Source organism: Oncorhynchus clarkii, chromosome 9 (genome assembly GCF_045791955.1).
Source record: "Oncorhynchus clarkii lewisi isolate Uvic-CL-2024 chromosome 9, UVic_Ocla_1.0, whole genome shotgun sequence".
Taxonomy (NCBI): Eukaryota; Metazoa; Chordata; class Actinopteri; order Salmoniformes; family Salmonidae; genus Oncorhynchus; species Oncorhynchus clarkii.
In genome coordinates this window covers 53,134,292-53,159,080 of record NC_092155.1, presented here as the reverse complement: position 1 = coordinate 53,159,080, position 24,789 = coordinate 53,134,292, and the positions used below count along the sequence as shown (strand labels likewise).

Here is a 24,789-nt window from a genome sequence, read left to right as displayed (position 1 = left end):
CTCAGAAGACATGGTGGCATGCTGATATCCGTGTTTGGTCAGCAAAAAGGAGATATAATGCCCATTTGTTGTCACATCAGGGGAGGAGGGAAATGTGGTCCTATATTGCCTCAAACACAGACAAGGCCCTGGGTCTGTGTCACGTGTTGCAATTTGCCAGGCATGAAGTGCAGAGATTACACCCACTTCTTTTAATACTCTCCAATGACACCACAGTGAGAGAGGGGGAGAGGAAAGAAGAGAGGGAGGGGGAAAAAAAGACAGAAAGCACAGTAGCAGCAAGGGCCAATCTCACCTTAACCTGTAAGCCCCGGTCTCCCTCACAGGCATTCGCATGACATCATTAAGAGGGTGCGAGATAAGGCTGGAGAATAAAACTCATTTACATGGTGTTTCACAAAGGTTATCTGCTGTCGGTTCCAGGCGTAATCCTTTCAGTTCAAGTCCAATTATTGGCCTGCCATTGATAGTCCGTCACATGGTCTGAGAGCGGAATAATGTGACTCGGCTAATTTTAAGAATAACTTCTATAAAAAAAACAAAAATAAATAACAATAACTTACATTATAAACCTACTACTGCTAACACTGCAACTATTACTACCACTACTGCTATCTGCTAACTACTTAAGCAATAAGGCATGAGAACTCAGGGATTATCGTGTGTTATACCACAGCATTGTTGAGTATTTGTTTCTGTTTGGCTAGAAGGGCATTCTAGAATGGACATTAAAACCAGATAACGTGACAGTTGGAAAATATATCGGGACACCTTGATATCATGACGCAATATGCGCCTACACATGCAGACCGTACTTGCTACAAAGTTACAGAAAGCTAAACAACTAACTTTATTTTAATGAGTAAATGAATTTGATTTAATCTTTCCACCAGACGATACAGTCCAGGCAAAAGTTCTGAGGTTCTGAAGTAGCTAACGAAACAGGCTGGCTAATTATTTTTGGGATGTTTTGACCCAGTCGTTAATTCTATTCATTCCACGTTGCTATGCTAAACAAATCACTGGCATATAGCTAGCTAGCGGAAGTTCAATGATGACAAGAGTCAAGAACTTCAATAAATAATGATTGAATAAATTATGTATAAATAGGCAGCAAGAACTACAGCAAATAATGATTTGATCCCAGGCTTTGTCACAACCGCCCTGCCCACACATCCTATAGTGTGGAGCACAATTGGCCCAGTGTCATCTGGGTGAGGGGAGGGTTTGGCCGGGGGTGCTTTACTTGACTCATCACGCTCTAGTGACTCCTTGTGGCGGGACTGGCGCCTGCAGGCTGACTTCGGGTGTATGACTCGACCTCCGCCTCTCCCGAGCCCTTTGGGGAGTTGCAGCGATGAGACAAGATGGCGGTGGGTTTCTGGTATGGGCAGGCATGAGCTACGGACAACAAACACAATTGCATTTTATCGATGGAAATTTGAATGCACAGAGTTACCGTGGCGAGATCCTGAGGCCCATTGTCGTGCCATTCATCCGCTGCCATAACCTCATGTTTCGCAAGTGTCGCAAGGATCTATACACAAATCTTGGACGCTGACAATGTCCCAGTTCTTCCATGGCCTGCATACTCACCAGACATGTCACCCATTGAGCATGTTTGGGATGCTCTGGATCAACGTATATGACAGCGTGTTCCAGTTCCTGCCAATATCCAGCAACTTCGAACTGCCATTGAAGAGGAGTGTGACAACATTCCACAGGCCACTATCAACAGCCTGATCAACTCCATATGAAGGAGATGTGTCATGCTACATGAGGCAAATGGTGGTCACACCAGATACTGACTGGTTTACTGCTTCACACCCCTACTTTTTTTTAAACGTATCTGTGACCAACAGATGCATATCTGTATTCCCAGTCATGTGAAATCCATAGATTAGGGCCTACTGAATGTATTTAAATTGACTGATTTCCTTATATGAACTGTAACTCAGTAACATTTTAGAAATTGTTGCATGTTGCATTTATATTTTTGTTCCGTATAATATACTACAACCACTGCAAAACAATGCTAATAAAAGTACTACCTTAATAATAATACTAAAATAACAAATTAATAGTATAGATCATTCATGACAATCATCATTTTTTGAATTAGAGGGTTTGTTATTTAAAGTACATGAAGTCTGAAAAAAGGATGCAAGTGTAAGGTTGTGTTTTTGTCATCATAATAATAATCAAATAAAAATGATATTAAAAGATCACTTTTTGAATCAAGGCTGTGAAAAGCAATAGTAGGCTATGTGCTAAAAATACTTTTACGTATTAGGACTATGAGAAAGACAATCTGAACAAATGTGTTTTAAGCCCCATTTTAAAAGCTCTGATTGATGGAACGGCTCTCCGGCGGCCATGGAAATGCAATGAAATGCCTACACAGAATATTGCTTACCTCACAATAATAGTAGTAAATTAAAAAGATGCATTACAACAAGAAATGAACATCAATAAATACACATACAAGACATCAACTATTTAAGATACAGTGCAGTGCAACCATATTATAATTAGCTGTTTAGCAGACTCACCACTTGGGGGTCAAAGCTGTCCTTTTACTTGGGGTTAAAAGCGGTCCCCAGCTGAACATTTTGTCATTGAAACGTTTTGACTCATATACTACTATTCCTGGAACCAGTGGAATGTCTTGTCCCTTGCTTCGAAGATGTGAAGACGGTCCTATCATTAGAGCTATATGATATGACCTGAGGCGGCCTGGCTAACCATGCTAGACGTCATGACCCTGCTACAGTAGAAGCCCATGGATGTAGAGTACAGTAAACGCTCCCATGACTAAACCACACACTAATGTCAAGGTGTATCTTAGGACAACACATTTGGTACATGTCTGTATAAGTAGATAATGATATGATCATGTATTTAGCAGACACTTACAGTAGTTAGTTCATACGTTTTCATATTGGTGATCCCAGCAGGAAACCAACCAGGATCTTGGATCTACCAACTGAGCCAACAGAATTACAGATATGATATTATTTTGTATGGAGGTCCTCCTGAATTGAGAAGTAGGTGAAAGTCAACGGGCTGCTTGATAAACTCAGATAAATCTAGTGCTCATTAATAAAGTACTATCTTATCTATGTTATCTTGTCTAGCTCACTCTGTCGTCAAACACAAATGTACAAACATGCTGGATTGATCAGATGATATGTGACAAAACAGGCAGGAATTTCCTCTCAAATAGAAATACCTGATCCATTTCTCTTACATTTTTCATGCCCTTTCGATCCGCCAGATCCCCTTTCATACCAATGTGCCACAGAGAGCAGTAACCCCGGCGACGCTGATGGAAATTTGGGGATTATTTTACACTCCGTGAAGGAGATGTGAAAAGGCATGTGGGGGAGAGGCGACCGATTTAGCAATAACACAGAAATCCGAGACGAGAGCTGAAATCTTTTTGTATTAATTACCAGGACGGCGGCTGGTATTACCGCTGGCCCCGCCTTGTGTGTGTGCGTTAGCGATGAAAAAAGCAATCAAATAAATTAAGAAAAGGTCTGGAGGAGCGGGGTCCTGGGCCCGTGGCCAGGATGGAACCAAGAATGCCAAAAGTTTTACATGACACCTAAGTGAAGTTGTCATCTGGAGCGTAGTGGCTGTGTTCATGATATCTTATCTGACATCCAAACTGACACCAGGCAAGATTTTTGGAATAGATCTGGATCAGTAAACACTACTGTTAAGAAAGGAAAAGCTGAATGCCCAAGGGTTTCCTCCTCTCTGTATCATATCTCTCTCTCTCTCTCTCTCTCTCTCTCTCTCTCTCTCTCTCTCTCTCTCTCTCATCTCTCTCTCTCTCTCTCTCTCTGTATCATCTCTCTCTCTCTCTCTCTCTCCCGCTCTCTCTCTCTGTATCATATCTCTCTCTCTCTGTATCATCTCTCTCTCTCTCTCTCTCTCTCTCACCCTCCCTCTATCTCCCTCTCTCTCTCTGTGTGTCATGCTCTCCCTTTCTCAGACACACGCATACACATATACATACACTCTCTCAATCTCTTTCTCATACGTACACACACACACACACACACACACACACACACACTCTACTGCTAGTGGCGTGTCTTAATAAGGGATAGCTATGCAGTGCTCTTTCTTCCCCCTCTTTTTTTCAAGCACATTTTTTTCCTCCCTTTCCCCCAACTTGCTGACCTCTTGCGCTAACCTGGATGAAAGTTAATGAGCCAGAATTAATCTCCACATAATGCAATTAAACTATACATTTACTACATGTCCCCATGTCCTTGGGGAGGTTGTTCAATTTAATGGACTCTTAAAATAAAAAAGTGGCGTTTCAGTTCACAAATATGTAAAAGCACATATGTGGCTTCCGTAGATAGAGACGCGATGGACTTGAAATAATGTTTTTTACTAAAGGGAACACGTTTCTGGAATGTTGTCATAATCAGAAGGCCCATTAGTAAGGTCTTTCACTGAGAAAAATGAAACCTTGTAACCTATTTCAAATTCTCAAGCATTCAACAATATACAAGAGATTAAATGGTATCTTCTCTTTCCATGACATCGACTGACAAGTAAATCCAGGTGAAAGCTATGATCCCTTATTGATGTCACTTGTTAAATCCACTTCAATCAATGTAGATGAAGGGGAGGAGACAGGTTAAAGAAGGATTTTTAAGCCATGAGACATGGATTGTGTATGTGTGTCATTCAGAGGGTGAATGGACAAGACAAAAGATTCAAGGGCCTTTGAACAGGGTATGGTAGTAGGTGCCAGGCGCACCAGTTTGTGTGTGTCAAGAACCGCAACGCTGCTTGTTCCCATGTGTATCAAGAATGGTCCACCACCCAAAGGACATCCAGCCAACTTGACAGAACTGTGGAGTCAACATGGGGAGTGCTTTCGACACTTTGTAGTTCATTCCCTGACAAATAGAGGCTGTTCTGAGGGGCAAACTCGATTTGAGGAAGTTTTGTACAATTGGTGTATATCTAAAGTGTTAGGTGAGTATAGCAGTACAGGTAATTTCCAAGTCAGAAGACTGACTGGGGAAGTCCCATGGAATGTTTTGGTTCATTTCCATTACGTTCGGCTTAAAATGACTGACAAAGAATCAGCCCTTTTCAGCTTTGTACAGTGCTTTTGCTTCCCCTTTCTTGGTTTTATGATTTTTGGATAGAAGAATCTATTGACGGTCAATAGAACAAAGAGGTCATACAAAAACGGTGTATCACATATCTTACCTAAGGGCTCTGTTCTCTCTGCTCCTCCCTGTTCTGTGCAGGAGAGGCGTCCACTCTGCGAGACTACGCAGCCAACACAATGAACGAGTTCCTGGGCATGTTCGGCTACGACGACCAGCAGGTGAGGGACGAGCTGGCCAAGAAGATCAGCTTCGAGAAGCTCAAAGCCGCTACCTCAGGCTCCGACCCATCCTCCCTGAGCAGCGAGGAGGCCACGCGGCGAGCCCGCTTTTCCAAGTATGAGGAGTACATCCGCAAGCTGAAGGCTGGCGAGACCCTGCCCTGGCCCATCCACACCAACCCCAAACAAGAGGACCTCAACTCCAAGCTTGCCCAGGAGAAGAATGCCCTGCTCCAGGCCCAGATGGCCGCCTCTGGGGGGTGCCATTCCGGGGCTGAGGGCCAGATTTATCACTCCAGCCTGGACCACAAGCAGGGGCAAGGGCAGGGGCACAACCTTGGGCACAATCCCCCACCAACCAACCCCACCTCCCACCTCCAGAACATGGCCTCCCGAGCCTCTAAGTATGACTTCTTCATCCAGAAGCTGAAGATGGGTGAAAGCCTGCGGAGCCAGCAGAATGGCAATGCTTACAAGAAGCCATCCAAGTACGACCTGGAGAATGTTCGATACCTGCACCTCTTCAAGCCCGGCGACGGGAACACAGACATGGGGGGCGCCATCGCCTATAAAACGGGGAAGGTGGGCCGCCCGTCCAAGTATGATATCAAGAACATCCAGAAGCTGATGCCGGGGAGGCCCGAGTCCTCGCTGATGCCCAGCGTTCTGCCTGCCACACCTGGGAACCCGGGGACACCCGTGGCTGCCACCTCGGCCTCCTCCGCTGGGGCCACGGGCCCCCCAGGACTCATCATGGATCAGACAGGCCACTTGGGCTTCAACACCTCCGACTACATGAAGTCCAGCTTCTCCAAGACCGACTCCATCACCACGGGCACTGTGTCCTCTGTCAAGTAAGAACCTCTTCAGATGACTTAAATGACACTTTAGCTGAACGACACCAAATAGGTACAGAAGATCTGCATGAGAAACATGCTAAGCTTTTCTCACACAGCAATATTAATGTGTGTATTGTATACTATATACTGTATATTACGCGTTTATTCAAGTCATACATTTTCTTGAATGAGTTGTGAGATCCCAGTAGTGAAAATTGGTCGCTCATGACAAAAATTGTCCAAGGAAATAATGAAAATCTCTCACAAAATGATGTCATTGCACCAAAAGTTGCCTATGCAAACCTCCCTGAATTATTAAATCAAATAACCCGTCAACTGAATACCCCCCGATTTATTTAGCTTGTGTTTTGAAATGATTCCAGGTTTTAATATTGTACAATTCTCCTAAATTGTCTCTGTGGGACACCTGGGAGATAATGGGCGTCTCACATACACTTAACTGCCACTGCGAGTCAGTTAGCCTAACGCAAAGGTAATTGCCACCTCCACAACAGCCGATGCGAATGTAGTGTGAAATAGCGCATGGTGCCAATAGATCCACGATGTGATGAGTAGCGAAGGCCCATGAAGTGTTTACCTGCTGGGCGCTCTCTTCGGAGACTGATTTAGCACAGTCATCGCAAAGTGACTGACTTCCTCCTTTGGCTGGGGTGGAACAACTGTCCCTTTAATGACTTTGCAGCTGTGACTAACTTACCAGAGAGTCACAGGGCCTAGGCTGAACACTAAAAGACACTACATGGTCAATCCACGTCTGAGGTGACCATACAGCGTTGAGTGCGATGCAGCCAACTCAGACTTCAGGGCTTTCATATTTATTGCGCTTAGCAGAGCAGAGCTATTGGGAAAGAAGTTGTCAGGAAGTGAGTTTGTGTTAATACAGGACGTACCGCCCCCACCTACCATCAACCAATCATGTCAATGTGGAGCTATACGGAGCCCTCCGCATTGTTAGTGCTAGCAAACGAGGGGGTTTGGGAAGCTAGCCCTGGTTAGCGCTAGGAAAAAAGTGGGTCCCTCTCAAGGCAGGTCACATTTCAGTAGGAACCATGTAATGTTTAAACTTAATGTGTCTCTGATGATTGGACTCAGTTCATTCACCTCCCCCCAGTCTAGTTCTATTGGTTCTACCCAACTTGTCGCTAGCTGAACCAATGCCTTCTGTTCCATCGAACCCTGTCTTCTCCTTCTGTTTGAACTCAGTCCATACTCCTGATGAGACATGACAACAGCCTTTGGAGGCAGGGTGCTTAGGGACCTTTAGAAAAGATTTTGCCTATCCCCATTATCTAGATTTGCATATGAGCACTCTCCAAAATAGCTATTTTCCACTGCCTTTTGCCTTTCATTGTTGGAAAGCCATGCAAAAGTGTGTTCATACCTTCCTGATTCAAACCCATGTGAAAACCGCTGTCGCGTCACAGAAAATGTATATTAATTGCGGTAGTTTGAAACAGATTGTAGGTAAATATTGTGGCTGTAGTTTTTATTAACAGTGCACCCAATACCCCATTAATCCTGTCTCTTTTTGTGTTTGCTTGTATTAGGAATGGCTTACCACCTGAGAAACCTGTCACAGAGGACGTCAACCTGTACCAGAAATATATCGCCAGGTATGCAAATCCTCCGTCTCCGGTGAAGCAAATGTTGTCCCGGACATTGAGACAAAGCTTTTTTATTAACTGATGGCGTATTTTACACTATGATGAAACTAGATTTGTAAAATAGTGGTAGAGGTCAAGTTCTGTGCTGCAAAGTGAGGGAAATAGTAAGAGGCCGAGTTTATGGACTGAAAGGAAGTGGAATTCTGTTAGGAGGAACAAGGCATGAGATGGTTTCTATGGTGGTGAGAGGTGTGCTGACAAGATGGTTGTACTTACTCTGTTTGAGGTCGAGAGTTTCTTACAAAGTTACTACAGTATACTGGAACACTTTGCATGTCAGTCTTGAGTAGTTCAAGCGTACTGTGCGGCGGTGAATGTAACGAATATAGAGTGAAACTGTTGGTTACATGGCTGCATGGTCTCTGAATTGTCCTCTTTATCACTCACAAAACACGGAGGCAAAACATTGCAAGGTAGTCTCATATTTCAATAGACAACACAGTGTCCCATTCTCCAGTCATTTTGAACTCCACACTAGAAAGGTGATTGTCACTTGTTTATTTCTTCACTTTAAAAAGAAAGGAAAAGCACTGTTTCAAAAGCCCAAAGTGGCATTGGCGTTAATGATTACTTCTCCAAACCGTAACATGAAGGGCACAAATCAAAAGCACTGTCACTGACAGACACACACATTTTCATCATGCACACACATGCACACACACACACACACACACAAAAACCTTCCTTGGACTGATTACATTTTGCAGATTTAATTAAGGAATTTTTAATGAGGCTTCTGCTGGCACTGCCAAGAACTGTTTTGATATTTGCGCTGCATAATGCATAAAATTTGTCTAAACATCTCGGTAGTTGATGCACGGGGAGGCTGCAGATAAGCCCAGATACAGTTTCAATTTCCGTGTTGGGGAGAGAGAGCGAAAAAAAGAAAGGGAAGAGGAGGGAGGAAAAAAGACAGAAAAGGAGGACTCATAAAAAGGGCAAATGTAGACTGGGGGGAGGGGGGTAGGGGTAGGGGGAGGTTCATCTCTCTGGAGCCACAACTAATGAGCGCACATTTATGCTAAAAACCCAGCTTTGTAAATGTTGTTGACTCCCACCTTCCACCCCCCTCCCCCTCACCAACCAAGGGGGGAAAAGTTATTTATCTCCTTGCCGCGCACCAGTTTGATGTTTTAAAGAGCTTCCCTGGTAGTGTTTAGTCGCAGTTTTCCCTCTTTAAATGCTTTCATGCACCCACTATTGCCGCGGCACTTTGATCTGCGTTGACTCTATTGTAACAGGAGATGTGCCGCAATCTCTGTATCGTTGTGATATTAATATTTAATCTGCAGCTGAATAGCAGCGGCCCATTAGGCCCCCTGACGCGGCAAGTGGGAATTGTCCATAGGCAAAGTGATACAGCTGGGCAATGAGCAGAGGGGTGGGCCACAGTCCCAGGGGGGCTGTGTGTGCGTGTGTGTACGTGAGCGTGTGCGTGTGTCCGAATACGTGTGTACATGCACAGTCCATAGAGGAGTAGGGCTGAGAAAAGCACCGATGGTGGGAGAGTTGGTTGGTGTGTGTGACCGTGTGTGTGTGTGTGTGTGTGTGTGTGTGTAATGTACTCTACTGTTAGCTCCATTTCTGTTTTTTTTTTTTTTTCTAAAGAAGCCGTCAAACCTTCCCGAAGCCCCTACCACCACCACCACCACCACCATACCCTGAGCCCCCCACCACACCACCAACTTTTAAAAGGTAGTGGATTTGCCGTTCAATTAGCCTAATGAACTCCGCAAAGTGATCTGTAAATGCAGCCCTAGGATACAGGCTACAGGCAACAACAACAAAAAACAGAGAGAGAGAGAGAGAGAAAGAGAGGTAGAAAGAAAGAGAACGAGTGAGGGAGAGAGCAGATGGTGCTCTTGGCAGCGGCAGTGCAAATGTTTATTTGTGTGTTTTCAGTCGTAATTGGAGGTTTTTTAACAGTCATCAGTAAACGCACAAGGAAAATGGTGCCCACTCTTTTACCTGGATAAGTCTTTACCGAGTCAGACTCTTACAGTCAAGAGGAGGAGGAAGGGGACGGGAGGGGGCGGCAGTAGCGTGTAGATCCACTCAAGCCTCTCAGCAGAACCTAACCTTCCTTTGATTAAAGCAAGCGCCGTTAACCTGAGAGAGAACTCCACAACATTGATTTGGCAAGGTTTAAAAGGCAAATGAGGGGAATCATGCGTGGGGTTTACAGTTTAATAAGTGTCTGTGTACCGGCTGCTTTTGAAATAAACGGAGCTAATTTGAGTCGAAATTGGTGTGACAGGCGAGTCAATTGTGGCGGTGTGCGGAAAACAGACGTATTTGCGTGACGAGATGAGTTGTTTTGGAGGTATGGTTAGGATTAGGAGGTAGTTCTCTGTGAGGTGATTGGATTTCCTTTTGGTAGTGACAGACACCTTGAATGTTAAAGGGGGGAAATTTGGGTTAGGTTAAGTTTCGGGAATAGAAACAGGTGTTTCCCTCCATGAAGGTGATGTTTTTGTCCATTTGCTCACTAATCGCCAGAAGAAAAGGAAGGATGCACCCAAGAGAATTAGGGAGGGAGTTTATATTCAGACAATACTATCATTGCAAAATAGCATGCATGATTTTATACCACAATAACATAATTTTTCAGCCCCTTTTTTGTGAAGATAACGTCTGCTCTATGACTGTCTTCTATGAAGAAGCATTGGAGTGTCCACAGCTTTTACACCTGTACCTTGATTAGTCATGACACAATCACTCAGTGTAAAGTCCACATGGCCCGTGATGTAACTCTGTACCCTTTTTCTTGTCACTTGACTTCCAGGTTCTCGGGGAGCCAGCACTGCGGACATGTGCATTGTGCCTACCAATACAGGGAGCATTACCACTGCATGGACACGGAGTGCAACTACCAGGTGAGTAGCTGTGTGCTGAACGTTATACATTTTAGGACACCCCTTCAGCACTATGACAAAAGTCCCTTGCTATGACACGTTTTGTGAGAATGTCCTACAATGTTCACCATACACCCTGGTGAACAACTCTAAGGTGTACGTTTTAGGACATTCCTATGACTTAAGTCCCTACTCCCTCTGATAAAAGTCCCCACTCCCTATGACAAATGTCCCCACTCCCGATGACAAAAGTCCCTATTACTAATACAAGGTTTTGTAATGTTGACCTAAAATGGACACTATACACCCCCTATTTAGGTGGCCTAGTCAGACACATGTTTGCCTTGTTTCCCCATCTCCCACAAATTGCAGGCTTCCCCTCTCTCTAGTCTAGGCCTTGCCTCGTGTCACCATGACAAACGAGATAACAGCAGCGGGGGTAATGCTGTACTCTTAACAGCCATGGTTCAGTGCCTCCAAATGTACTGCGCTGTGCTGTACTCTACTCTACATCCCCTACTGTCTCAACTTCAGCTAGCGAGAACCCATAGAGACGGTGTCGCTGGGTGATTCAGAGACGTCTCTATAACTCAGTGTCCCGTTCACAAATATGGGGAAGTGTATGAGCACAGAGTTTGAATCCTCTTCCGTGTCTTCCTGACCTCTTGACGGGGAAAACTAAGGGTTCTAGGATATACAGAGATGAATAATATGTCATCACTTCATCTCTGCTCATGCCCAACAAAGGCATGCACAGATGAAACGTTGTTGACGTGTGTCCACCGAACAGGTTATGACTGCTGGCACTCGTCCAATTGAGAGCAAAGGCTTTTTTTCTCCCCCTAAGCTGATTCCGTGCACAGTTGGTCTTTGACAATTGGCCTTTTATCCTGGGTTAATTGTAAATATGCTTGAAATATGGTTCCTTTTCCATGTGTTTTTTTTATCATTTTCCTGGAGACATCTGCCGTTGCTCTGGGTCTGCTTTTAATCCCCTTTCACGTTATTAATCTTGTCCCGGTCCCAAGAGTTGTCATGTACGGCACAGGGAGGGAGGTAAAAGAGTGTTAAGGAGATCAGACTACCGGCCTGTGTGTTTGCCTTAGCATATGGTCTAAAAGAGTTAGACAAACACACGTGTATTTGTCAAAGACGTCAGATCCTCACGCAACTTGAGCGGTATGTTTTTCCGTCCTTCCGTCCGTTTTTCCGAATGAAGGCATCTGTAGCTCCAATCACAAAGCATAACATCTAGACTTGTCACAAGTCATGCTTTCACCGTTCGACAGGATGGACACTTGGCTGAATGTAATGGAGAGAAAAAAGGCTTTGAAATGATTTCAAGTCGTCCTTTAGAATTTTCGTTGGGGTTATCAGGTCAAGTCCCCATCTGTCATTGACTTGAAGTGCAGAGCTCAAAATCTAGACATTTGGGTGTACATATCCGGCAAAAACCGGCCTAGCTAAGATAAGCACCTCCTTTGGTAGTGATAATTCATGAAATGTTACATGACACACTCCTGGAATATTATCCTGCTGCCAGGCTCAGTGGCATTCTCCTTTCATGGGCCTGTGTGTGCATCCTCTACAGTGGTGGGAATCCTAAAATACATGGTGCATGTCAAGTGGCTTCCAGCTCCCAGACTCCAACTGAAAAGAGTCTCTTCTACCCTAGTCAGCTATCACCAGGCTTATTTTGGCTTCCATAGCGGATCAAACGCAGTGGGACATCCGCAGCTCAACTTCTCATCTCGTCCTCATTTACTGCCAAAGATAATCATTTCCAGAATGAAAAATGTTTCTATGGAAAATCAATAGATCAGTTATTGGTGACAAATCCTCAGCCAGAATGATACAGTACTACTGTAAGTTACAGGGTTGCAGAATATAAAACTTCAGGGGTGGGAAATGGGTCAAGAACTAAGGATTGGCAACCAGCTGCCATTCATTTGGGCCTTGGTGATGCAAATGCTTGATACACCAGGAATTACCATACTTTGTAGAAGCAATTGTATGTGTTTTTAGAATGATTGAATTACATTTTTCCCCTGATCTATCTCTCTACTGTACATAAATATGGATATAAGTAGCTCCAGAGTCATTGATTCAGGCTTCTCTAGTTACAGTTCCTGTAACATCAGCTTAAGCCCAATTACTGCAGATTTGGTTGCTCTAGGTCTCTCCAGAGTCCCTTTTCTGTTTTTCTTCTCCGCTCCTCAGTGTAGGAGGCTTTTTCATTTTGAGGAGGGTATCGTAGCATATTCCCTCCTTATTACAGCCAAAGCCGGCGCGAAAACTGCACTGTTAATGCTTTAATTAAAAATGGAATCATATCTCGGTGAGGGAATTGAAAGGGAAAACGTTTTTTTTGGTTAGCTTGTTTGTTTGTTTGTTTTGTTGTCTATTTTCCCTCCAGTTGCACGTCTGAGAAACCATCTGCACGGAACATAATTTTGCAAAAGCCAGGAACATCGGAACTGTGATCTTGCATGTCAAGTGATCCATCTTCATTTAAACAAAACGGAGGAAATGGAAAATAATAGAGATACGAGCCGAAGACTTTCCACTTCTTAAATATGTCTTTGTTGCTACCTATCAGTGCCACATACATAGCCCTGGACATATAGAGGCCATGTATGTAAATATGAATAAAGTCCTGAGAGAGTCTGGCCCTCTCCATTACAACACACACAGCCTCCTACTTTGCAAGTTGGCTCCTGCGCTTTGCAGCTGTTTCCAGAGCAATAGTGACTTGATTTTGTGACTATTTAAATAAACACCAATCTGTTGCCGTGCGTTTTGTCCCTTGGCAGAGGTTCACCAGCAAGCAAGACGTGATCAGGCACTACAATATGCACAAGAAGAGGGACAACTCCCTACAGCATGGCTTCATGCGCTTCAGCCCACTGGACGACTGTAGCGTCTACTACCATGGCTGCCACCTCAACGGGAAGAGCACCCACTACCACTGCATGCAGGTAAACACACATGCACACATACACTCATACACACACACCAAACACACACGCACACTCGAAAGATACGCTGCTTGCTTAGCCAGTACTACTTCCTCCTGATTGGGCTTCCACTGAGGCTGGAACCCAGGACTTCTGCTTTGCTAGAACATGTGACCGCCCTCCTGAAGAGTCTTACCAGTCGGCACCATGCAAAAAGCTAGCTATTCGCTGGCGCTAGTGGGGACATTTCAGGCTGAGGAGTAAGTTCCACACATCCCAATGTGTGACATTCACCCCTCAAACTTACTCAACAGTGACCCCAGCATTGAGCTGAGCACAACTGTACATCTGGGTCACGGCATCAACTATAAAGGACGTCACACTGCTTGCTTAGCCAATACCGCTCCCTCCTGATTCGGCTCACAACGAGGTTCGAAACCAGGACCTCTGCTTTGCTAGCACATGTGACCGCCCTCCTGAAGCGTCTTACCAGTCGGCGTTACGCGAAAAGCTAGCTATTCGCTGGTGCAAGTGGGGACACTTCAGGCTCTGGAGTAAGTTTCACACATCCCAATGTGCTACACATATACACACTCTTGTTTCACACACAAACACACATACACACGCACACACACGGCACTCCACCACACACATTACAGACCCATGACCATTGTCACCTATGGAGATCTGAGGCTTCTTGTGAAATGGGATTTTGCAGAGTCATGCATAATTCATTGATGTTGCATTCCAGAGCCACACACCACAGTACCGGATATACAGTACATACTGGAGTCATTTTCTAGAATTGGCTAGCTATACAGATTCAGTGTGTCTGTCCTTTAAAGGGATAGTTCACCCAAATCTACCAGAAGCCTATAAGGAAAATGATTGTCATTTTATTTCTCGAGTGATACCATTTAGGGGAAAATTTGGGGTGGCATGGAGAGTATAGCATAAACTCCTCCCACCAAAAACATGAAAAAATTTGTGAGCAGAGACATGGCCCCCATGCCAAGCCCAGGGAAAACCAGGCCACTCAGGCATGACAAGATGCACACCGATGAGCTCTCCGAGTCTTGAGAGCTCTGCACTTTAACTGTATCTATAAAAGGGAATTACACTTCTTCCACTTTTTCCATTAAGCCCAAATTGCCATTTAAGAGCAGTTTTTGTGCGTTTAACAAAAGGTGTCATAAAGTAAATAAAATAAAAATGAAAGGGATGAACCCATGTCGTTGCAGCAGCGGCGGCAGCACTCTTCTCTCCCTCCCCTACTCTCTCCTCGCTCCTTAATTGGCATGGGTAAAAATTCAGTTAGTTGTTTATATTAACTGAAAATTTTTCATCTTTTAGTACCAAGCGACGAGTTGAAGATTATTCCCCCCACCGGATTTGTTTAATTTTTTTCCACATCTGCTTATTTTCAAGGTGTCATCGCGCCGAGTGCTTTCTCACCGGCAGGCCAGCAGCCCAGGGCTTGGATGGCCAGAGATATATTCTTTTTTAAACCCCCCTAACGGCGTAATTGTTATTAAGACGTTTCAGCCCTTGTTTTAACAGGCCTGAGAACCTGCAGATGTTGGCATCAGGCACCTCTGATTTAGTGGGGAAAAAACAGAGTGGCATTTTTTTCATTGTTTGACTCAATATGGAGAAGTTGCCCCTTTTGCGCCGGTTAAAAAGTGCCAGGGATGATATACAATTGCTGCTTTTAATTCAAACATTAGCTGTATTTTCCTCCGGGCCCCGAGGGCTCCTGAGTACCAGAACATTTTAAACTAAAGAAAGTGACAATCAACCTGCCCACCTCTTACCCCCTCCTCCCCTCAAGTTGCTCTGTGAGTTACAGTTAGGTTGCGGTGATTGCATACTGTAGCGCTCCGAATATGAATAGCATCAGCTTAAAAGAAAGCCTTAAATGGAAGGTATTTTGTAACCACACACGACCCTGGTAGTTATACCACTGTCTCTTACTTAAGTTTGTCACGTCGCAATGTTTCAAACAGAGCAGGTTTGCCTTGTTCTACTTAACATGATGTTTGATAAGGTCTCTCGACTTGTCACACAGACAAGTAGCCTAACTTGAAAAAAATACCTCCGTCCGTCTTACAATTTCTAGGTCACCAGAGACTCTTTCTTACCACACTGAGCTCATTTCTCAACAGAGCCTTTCTCAGTTCTCTTAATGGCCCCGCTGTGTAAAAGTCTGACTTAGTCACTGTCCTAAACCACTGCTATTTGAACGAACAAAAACAATGTAAATCAATGCTAGGTTGCCTCTTAAAGATTGGTGTCAGAGATTTATTCATTGATGTCAATACCTCTTTTAGGTTCTTATGGTAACAAATGATGTTCTCAATACCATACCTGGTTAAGTAAAGAATAAGTTGATGAATGAATCATTAATATGTCGATTTATTTGCCTATTACTGAGAAGCTTCAATCCCACACTGCCCTCTCTGTCTGCAGGTGGGCTGCAACAAGGTATACACCAGCACCTCTGATGTCATGACTCACGAGAACTTCCATAAGAAGAACGCCCAGCTGATCAACGATGGCTTTCAGAGGTTCCGCGCCACTGAGGATTGTGGGACGGTGGAGTGCCAATTCTACGGGCAGAAGACCACCCACTTCCACTGCAGGTCAGGAGATCAGAACAGAGTACCCCCTGTAATCGAGATAGAGATTGTATTTACAGGTGTCTCTTTTCACCAGGTCTCAACACTGTTTGAGTTTAACTCACACCAGCCACTTTGTTTAATGTGTGCATCCATGTTTGCCCAAAGAAATCGGAATCAATGTATTTTTTTCATAGACTGCAGTTTGAATCTGCTTCATACTATGGGTTCGATGAGCTGGTAGGCTCCACATAAAAAATTGGATTGTAAGAATTGAGATTGAAATCGAAAACATGTTTGGTTTTGCCGAACAGTCATTTGGAATGGGTCCTTAGCTGGCACAGTTTAAAACACCTCTGGTAAGTTGTGAAAGCGATGATATCTCAATGGAGGTTTATTGTGTCACCTTCCTCCTTTAGGAAGTATTTTGATTATGTGGCTTCAATCCACGACTGCCTCAAAACTTTTCCACTGTACAGTAAAGGCCTTGTAGCATCTTAGGTGACATCTTTTGAACTTTTCTCCCTGCTTCCCTCCCTCCTTCCACAGGCGCCCGGGGTGCACCTTCACCTTCAAGAACAAGTGCGACATTGAGAAGCACAAGAGCTACCACATCAAGGATGACGCATATGCCAAGGATGGCTTCAAGAAGTTCTACAAGTATGAGGAGTGCAAATACGAGGGCTGTGTCTACAGCAAGGCCACCAACCACTTCCACTGCATTCGCTCAAGCTGCGGCTTCACCTTCACCTCCACCAGCCAGATGACCTCCCACAAGCGCAAGCACGAGCGCCGCCACATCCGCTCCTCAGGCGTGATGGCCCTCTCCTCTGGCGGCTCCTTCCTGATGCCCAAGGAGGAACCCGGAGACGAGTCGAGCAACGACGACCTCATGGACTTCTCGGCCATCAGCAGCAAGAACTCCAGCCTGAGCGCCTCGCCCACCACCCAGCAGTCGTCCAACGGTCCCGGCACCCACTTGCTTGCCACACCCACCACGGTGATGTCGTCCTCCGGCGGTGGCCACAGCGGCCTCAAGCCCACCTCCTCGCTGCCGCACTCGGCACGCATGTCAAGCCTGCTATCCCAGGCGCTGCCCAGCAACATGCCTGTGGCACTGGCGCTGTCCAACAGTGCCCTCGCCAGCGTCAACAATCCCTTCTTCCCGCTCATGCCCCGGCTGCCCATGCAGCTGCCCCATTCGGCCGCCAGCCTGATCTCGGCCGTGTCGTCTGGCACCCACTCCATGCCCACCGACTCACTGTCCCAGGGCGGCTGCTCCTCGGCGGGCAGCGATGGCGCCATGGCATCCACGCCGACCTCCTACGCCTCAGCCTCTTCCATCATGGAGAAGATCTCTGCTAGCAAGGGCCTCATATCCCCGATGATGGCCAGGCTGGCAGCAGCTGCCCTCAAGCCCTCTGGCAACCACCAAGACACAGGTGGGTGTTTTTATAATGTTGTAGTGTCCCATGTGGCTCAGTTGGTAGAGCGTGGTGCTTGCAAAGCCAGGGTTATAGGTTCGATTCCCACGGGTGACCAGTTTGAAAAAAGTATAAAAAAATGTATGTACTTACTCTAAGTTGCTCTGGATAAGAGCATCTGCTACATGTCTAAAATGTGAATATTTTGTGTCTATGGTAAAGGAATGTGAGATGGCTCAACACATTATTACACAGCTTGTTGTGATAGTAGCAATGCTCTCGTTCAGTGTTTCCCAAACTGGGGACCCCAAAGGGTGCATTTTTTGGTTATTTTGGTTATTTGAATCAGCTGTGTAGTGCTAGGGCAAAAACCAAAACATGCATGCCTTGGGGTCCCCAAGACTGACTTTAGGAAATACTGCTCTAGCGTATGTCGGCCATTTTTTTTTGCTCTTTGCGTTTATACCTCTTTTCTGGGGGGGGGTTGAGCTAGCTACTGCACAGTTCTGTAAAAGTATAAACACTTTGCTCCTCAAAAAGGGATGTAGCTAGAGTCTGTCTTTCTTCACGACGTTTGTGGGGAAGACGCAACCCCCCCCAACATTAGTGTGGAGTCACTCTACTGCAGCAAGAGCTAAAAGAGTGCACACTTAGGTCACCTAACCAATATCACTGGCCCACGGTGGATGAGAATGTAGCAGTCACAAACTGCTAGTTCCAGGCTTGAAGGGGCATACTGAAGGCGTGGTTCACTGCTCCACGCTTGTTATTGTGCCGATGGTTAGCTAGATACCTGCAATCCATTTGTAGATAAATGCGCTGACAGAGAGGAGAGTGGGCCCTGTAAAAGTCTCTTACGGCGTTCGGAGGGGGCTCCCGGGGCTTGTGTTGTACATGTTTCCTCATCATTGGTCTCTTATCTGTGCGTGCGCTCGTTCCGAGCAAATGGAGGTGGAATGAAATTAAGTTCAGAAATTGCAAGAACAAAACCCATTTTTTTCTCTTGCTCTCTCTCTCTCTCTCTCTCTCTCTCTCTACAAACTGATATAAAAACAGAAATCGCTCAGGCAGAAATGACTCAGCGCACCAGAGCATTCAGAGAGAGGGTGGTTTTTTGCAGAATGCAAGAGCAGACACAGATACACACACAGGCACACACATGCACACAGGCACACACATACAATTTGGGCTCACAAACAACAACCTCATTGTCATGCATGCATACTCCAAAACACACACTCACACACACACACACACACACACACACACACACATTCACACACTATTTGGGCTCAGACACAAACAACCACTACTCATTACAAAAGTAGCAAAAATAGTAAATAAAGATGTCTTAAAAGACCATAAAACAGTCTCACACTGTCACAACTGAGCAAAAAGAAGACAAGGCTACAGGCCCGAGCTGAGACTTTAGCAGGTGCGGTACAGATTGGAAAATTGGGCTAAGACAGGAGAGCGTCTCCGCATGCTGGTGGGCTGGAGGATTAGTTGCCTGGTGGTGTTGTTGGAGAAGGACGGGGCCCTGGGAGAGAGCGGGGCAGCTGCTCGGGGGAGGTGTGATCAGGTAGCACAGGCTGTCAGTCGGAGCTCCACCTCTGGGCCTCCAGGCAGCAGGTAACAGGGAGAGAGAGAGATTGAGAGAGAGAGGGCCTGACTGGGAAGGAGGGCCTCCTCAGATGGGGCTGGCTCCCCTTCCGTCTCTCCACTGCACCAGAACATGAGGGGAGCTCAGCACACACAGGGCTACGCGTTCACTTTTTAAACAGCAGTAATAGAGAATATAGACGTTTTCAGTGGCACTTAGGTTGTTAGGTTTTCTCTGAAGTTGAACTTATTGTTCGTAAAATATGTGTGAACAGGGCATTTGGGCTAAATTGAAGAGGAAGTGGTTATGGCTCACAGTGTCAAAAATGTTTGAGAAACCTTTTAGCGTGTGGCTATTTTTATATGTTTTTTGTGTGTGTTTTTACGGGGCCTATCTCTTCCGTGGTAAACTATGTATTCTTTTTTCATGGGTTCAGTATAGACTGCTTTTTATCAGTGTTTCTCACCAATTTACCCCTAAATGTTTTTTTGTTTTTTTAAGATCCAGGCCTCCGAAGGGTTTACTAATTAAACACAGAGTGCAAATGATCTTTCACGACCTCTGTAACTTAGCCAGAGTAATTACATTGTGGTCGTTATTCCTGGAGAACATCCAGAAAAAACACCACGTTGAAATCTACACATTTTCTTCCTCCTTTTTTTCATGACAAGAATCTTTGCCGAGAATCTTTGCCGAGAATCTTTGCCGAGATCTCTAAGCATTTCTTTTGTTGTTGATGAACATTCACTACTAACTTTTCTTTGATGTGCTTAACTAAATGTCTATGTGTAGGTCATATATTCCTCCATATGATGTGATTAACTAAATGTCTATGTGTAGGTCATATATTCCTCCATATGATGTGATTAACTAAATGTCTATGTGTAGGTCATATATTCCTCCATATGATGTGATTAACTAAATGTCTATGTGTAGGTCATATATTCCTCCATATGATGTGATTAACTAAATGTCTATGTGTAGGTCATATATTCCTCCATATGATGTGATTAACTAAATGTCTATGTGTAGGTCATATATTCCTCCATATGATGTGATTAACATATATTCCTCCATATGATGTGCTTAACTAAATGTCTATGTGTAGGTCATATATTCCTCCATATGATGTGATTAACTAAATGTCTATGTGTAGGTCATATATTCCTATATTCCTCCATATGATGTGATTAACTAAATGTCTATGTGTAGGTCATATATTCCTCCATATGATGTGATTAACTAAATGTCTATGTGTAGGTCATATATTCCTCCATATGATGTGATTAACTAAATGTCTATGTGTAGGTCATATATGATGTGATTAACTAAATGTCTATGTGTAGGTCATATATTCTCCATATGATGTGATTAACTAAATGTCTATGTGTAGGTCATATATTCCTCCATATGATGTGATTAACTAAATGTCTATGTGTAGGTCATATATTCCTCCATATGATGTGATTAACTAAATGTCTATGTGTATGATGTGATTAACTAAATGTCTATGTGTAGGTCATATATTCCTCCATATGATGTGATTAACTAAATGTCTATGTGTAGGTCATATATTCCTCCATATGATGTGATTAACTAAATGTCTATGTGTAGGTCATATATTCCTCCATATGATGTGATTAACTAAATGTCTATGTGTAGGTCATATATTCCTCCATATGATGTGATTAACTAAATGTCTATGTGTAGGTCATATATTCCTCCATATGATGTGATTAACTAAATGTCTATGTGTAGGTCATATATTCCTCCATATGATGTGATTAACTAAATGTCTATGTGTAGGTCATATATTCCTCCATATGATGTGATTAACTAAATGTCTATGTGTAGGTCATATATTCCTCCATATGATGTGATTAACTAAATGTCTATGTGTAGGTCATATATTCCTCCATATGATGTGCTCTCATCAGGTCTTTGACTTGATGTAATGTCCAATGACAATTTGTCTGGCTAGTTAATCACTGGGTTTCTTTTTTAGGGGAGTGACCTCACCCCAGCCACAAAACGGCCTCTCTTCGACCCCCTCCTCCTGGTTTCCCCATCCCCCCCACCACCACACCATTGTCAGCTTAAAAGGCTATGACACTGACACATCCCCATCTCCGTCCCTTAGCTTTGAGCTGACAAGGCCCAAGACTGGCTTTTCCACTCGCATTGCCTTTGATATGTCTCTGGGTCATTTTCTAGTCAGGGACGCTGGTTCCAACTTCCCACTCACATAGCTGCTTTCTTGCAGGGCACATAGTTGGCCCTCCGCGACCTTGCCCGTCACAATACGTCACTACCAGGCCCTGTTTCCTAAACAACATGGCCCCACACAATACCAATCACAGGCGATGCACTCACTCAGCACAAGGGCCTAAAAGCCCTTGCCAGGCACTCCTTCACTCTCATTCGTTCTTCTTTTTTGAAGAAAATACCACTTACTGTCTACCCAAAGCCCGGCTTTCTCTATATCGCCCGAGGAGAAATTAATATTTCAATCACTTGGGGATTGGGGGGGGAAGCTCACCTTCCTGTCAGCAGTCTTTGCCCCCGCCCCTCTCGTCTTTATTTATTTATTTATCATGCCGTTGCTGTCCTCACTCACGACATCATCTGCTGAATACCTATTCAGAGGAGAATCCGATCTGGAGGTCACGCTATTTGAACTGATCTGATTGGCTGTCAGCTCCAATCTGACCGACATAGCCCTGTTCCTCTTGGGCATGCTCAGTTGGCATTGGCTGCCTGCCGTTGTCAGGCCAACAAGGACCAGGGAAGGAAGGAAGGGAAGGGAAGGAGGGCGGGGGGGAGGGCAATCGGAGACTGCCACTTTCTCTCAGCATTAGCATCCGACTTAATGACCAGTTAAGAGGCAGCCTAGCAAATGAGTTGTGACAAGTGCTGCTGAAAAAGGAGTATTTTCCCCTCATATCTCCTGCCTCTCAATCACCATTTAAAGGCCTTGACGGCCTGACATCATTTCGCAATAATTATCACTCTGAGTATTCTTTTCGGCTGGGACAGGAGTCAGATTGGATCTTGTCACAGGGTAATAATGCTGACCAACAATAACTTTGTTGTCGCTCTCTCTCTCTCTGGCTTCTCCTCAGGGAATGGGCTGGCTGGTTCTTCAGCGAGTCTGTTCAATCTGGTTCAAGTGAAGCAGGAGCCAGTCGACCATACCTCCGGGGCCTCCCAGGACTCCATCCAAGAGCACAGCCTGGACCTGAGCAAAAAAGACCACAGGTAGAGTCACAGGGACACACTCCTAAGGTTTACCCCTTAAAAAGTGGGTTTACTCTTAAAGAAAGTAGGTTTACTCCTAAATAAAACAGGTTTACTCCTAAATAAAACAGGTTTACTCCTAAATAAAACAGGTTTACTCCTAAATGAAGCAATGTTACTGTATGAGAGTTGGTGTGAGAGTACTTCATAGAAATTATGAAAGTGTGACTGCAGCTTTGCGAAGGGGATGCGATTTGTTCACTGACTCGTATTTCTGAAAGCAGTTTTGACCCCATTATGATTATTAATTTACTTTTTATTTTTTATTCCTCAAAAAGAACTATGTTATCTCGATTTGCATCTCAATATATGGCCCCCAACACGTTTCGCCATCTCTCACTGATCTCACACCTCGGATGTTGACATAAACCACAACTCCAATCTTCCCTGCAAATTTGTTTAAAAGCTGCGTTTTTGCTCTTCATTAAACATGCACACCCTCCTGTGATAAATAATAATATTTACTGTTCTTATGCAAATCTTGACTAAACATTGTTTATTTTCCTTGTTCCAGTAATGAATCAAACGGACACCCTGTACCGGGAAATACATCTCTTTTATCCTCGCTTATGAATAAGGTAAGATCCATCCATCAAACGCTTTTCATCCCCAAGACAAATTAGTGGGACGCACAGAGCCTCTGTTTGTTTTTTAATGTTTCACTGCTAATAAGATGAGTTTGTATCATTTACATTTTCCAGCCATTTTTCATGTGGTGTAATTCCACCGTACCTCTCACAAATTAATATAATGAACCAGGAGCTGGGTGCCATGCCAGATATATAGAGATGTTTGTTTTTTGATGAGCTGTTTTGAACTCGACATCCATTTTTTTCCCCTCCTCCTTTCTCCTTTTTTCTTCCTCGGCTTCCTATCACTCTATATTTATTCATGGAGTTTGTAAATTATTTGATTAAAAACTCGGGGGGAAAAAAAAGAAACAGTCACCCTCATTTTTTAAAAAGAGTAAATGTTTGCTGAGGGATATTTAAATGTGTGATTTTGTGAAGATTGAAATGGACATTGTTTTAATCATACATATTTTCTGACTAATACAAATGTGCGGGTGGTTCCCATTACCTTGATGATTTAAAGAGTTTTCTGGCTCCATTTTTTTGGCAAACTCACTCACACTACCGGCTAAGGGGGTTTTCTTGCCCTTCTGCTTGTATTCTTGTATCAGGAACACACTCAAACACACTCATGAGTGGTTTCCACAAAGCGGCCGTTGAGGCCTGACGGGAGAGGGGCTTGATGATCAGATGTCCTACAGCTCTCCCCTTCATGTAGGCCTTTTGGGGTCCCGTTCCAAGTCACCACATCACATAAAGCACGCACAATCGCTCACAGTGGACACTTGGCATGCGCACTTGGCCTGTGCTCAAGCAGAAGCCGTCTGTTTGTAAACTCGGCTGAGCTTCCGCTCTGCCAAAGTGTGTGTGTGCCTGTTTGTTCGCGTGAGATTGTGTGTGTATTGTGTTTGCACTCCTGTGTGTGTGTGCGTGTACCTATGTACATTCCGTGTGTGTGTGTGTGTAGGCCCGCGCTCAGCTAACACTGCCGTCGGTGGTGCTTATGTGCTGTGTGTTTTGCAGATGAATGCCGGCTTCTTCAGTGCCCTGAACCTGAAGACGGAGATGGAGATCGGCCAAGGGGCCGACACCTCAGAGGCAGCACAGTACCTTAGCCGCATCATGAAGAGGCCCATGCCAGACAAACCAAGCGAGCTCTGGAGGACATATCTGCGCAGGTACTTGAAGAGCTCAAATATAATGCTTCAGAGGGGTAAAATGTCATTGTATTTCTTGAATTATTTTCCCCTTATTTTATTATTAGAAAAAAATGTTTTATACTAATTGTATCTCTTCTCTGTTTTGTTGCTGGGTGCAGGTTTGACACGGAGGACTTCTGCGAGGCCCAGTGTGACTTCCTGCAGAAGGTCCACTTCCATTGTCTAGTGGAGGACTGCGGGGCGCTCTTCAGCACGATGGACGGAGCCATTAAACACGCCAAGTGAGTGTGGTGGCACCGCACCAGAAGACTAGTCCATGTGATACACTGTGCCATAGGCATGTTTCTTCTGGCTGTGCAGATTCAGAATCAGCATCAGCCATAGGGCTCATCAAATCAAATCAAATTTATT

The 24,789-nt window shown here is 44.6% G+C and overlaps 1 protein-coding gene across 16 annotated transcripts in view; it reads left to right on the top strand.

The window, feature by feature from the left end:
- Nucleotides 1–24,789, top strand: part of LOC139416532 (castor zinc finger 1) — a 256,197-nt gene that overhangs the window by 217,963 nt on the left and 13,445 nt on the right. For 8 of the 16 annotated variants that reach the window (XM_071165248.1, XM_071165241.1, XM_071165242.1 and 5 more), the window contains 11 exons: nt 5,289–6,222; nt 7,776–7,841; nt 9,501–9,587; nt 10,678–10,768; nt 13,561–13,725; nt 16,174–16,346; nt 16,872–17,764; nt 22,472–22,607; nt 23,161–23,224; nt 24,242–24,396; nt 24,537–24,659. In XM_071165248.1, the coding sequence (XP_071021349.1) occupies nt 5,289–6,222; nt 7,776–7,841; nt 9,501–9,587; nt 10,678–10,768; nt 13,561–13,725; nt 16,174–16,346; nt 16,872–17,764; nt 22,472–22,607; nt 23,161–23,224; nt 24,242–24,396; nt 24,537–24,659 (2,887 nt within the window). The remainder of the gene's footprint in view (nt 1–5,288; nt 6,223–7,775; nt 7,842–9,500; nt 9,588–10,677; nt 10,769–13,560; nt 13,726–16,173; nt 16,347–16,871; nt 17,765–22,471; nt 22,608–23,160; nt 23,225–24,241; nt 24,397–24,536; nt 24,660–24,789) is intronic. The other 8 variants (XM_071165247.1, XM_071165254.1, XM_071165255.1 and 5 more) reach the window with 3 other exon arrangements.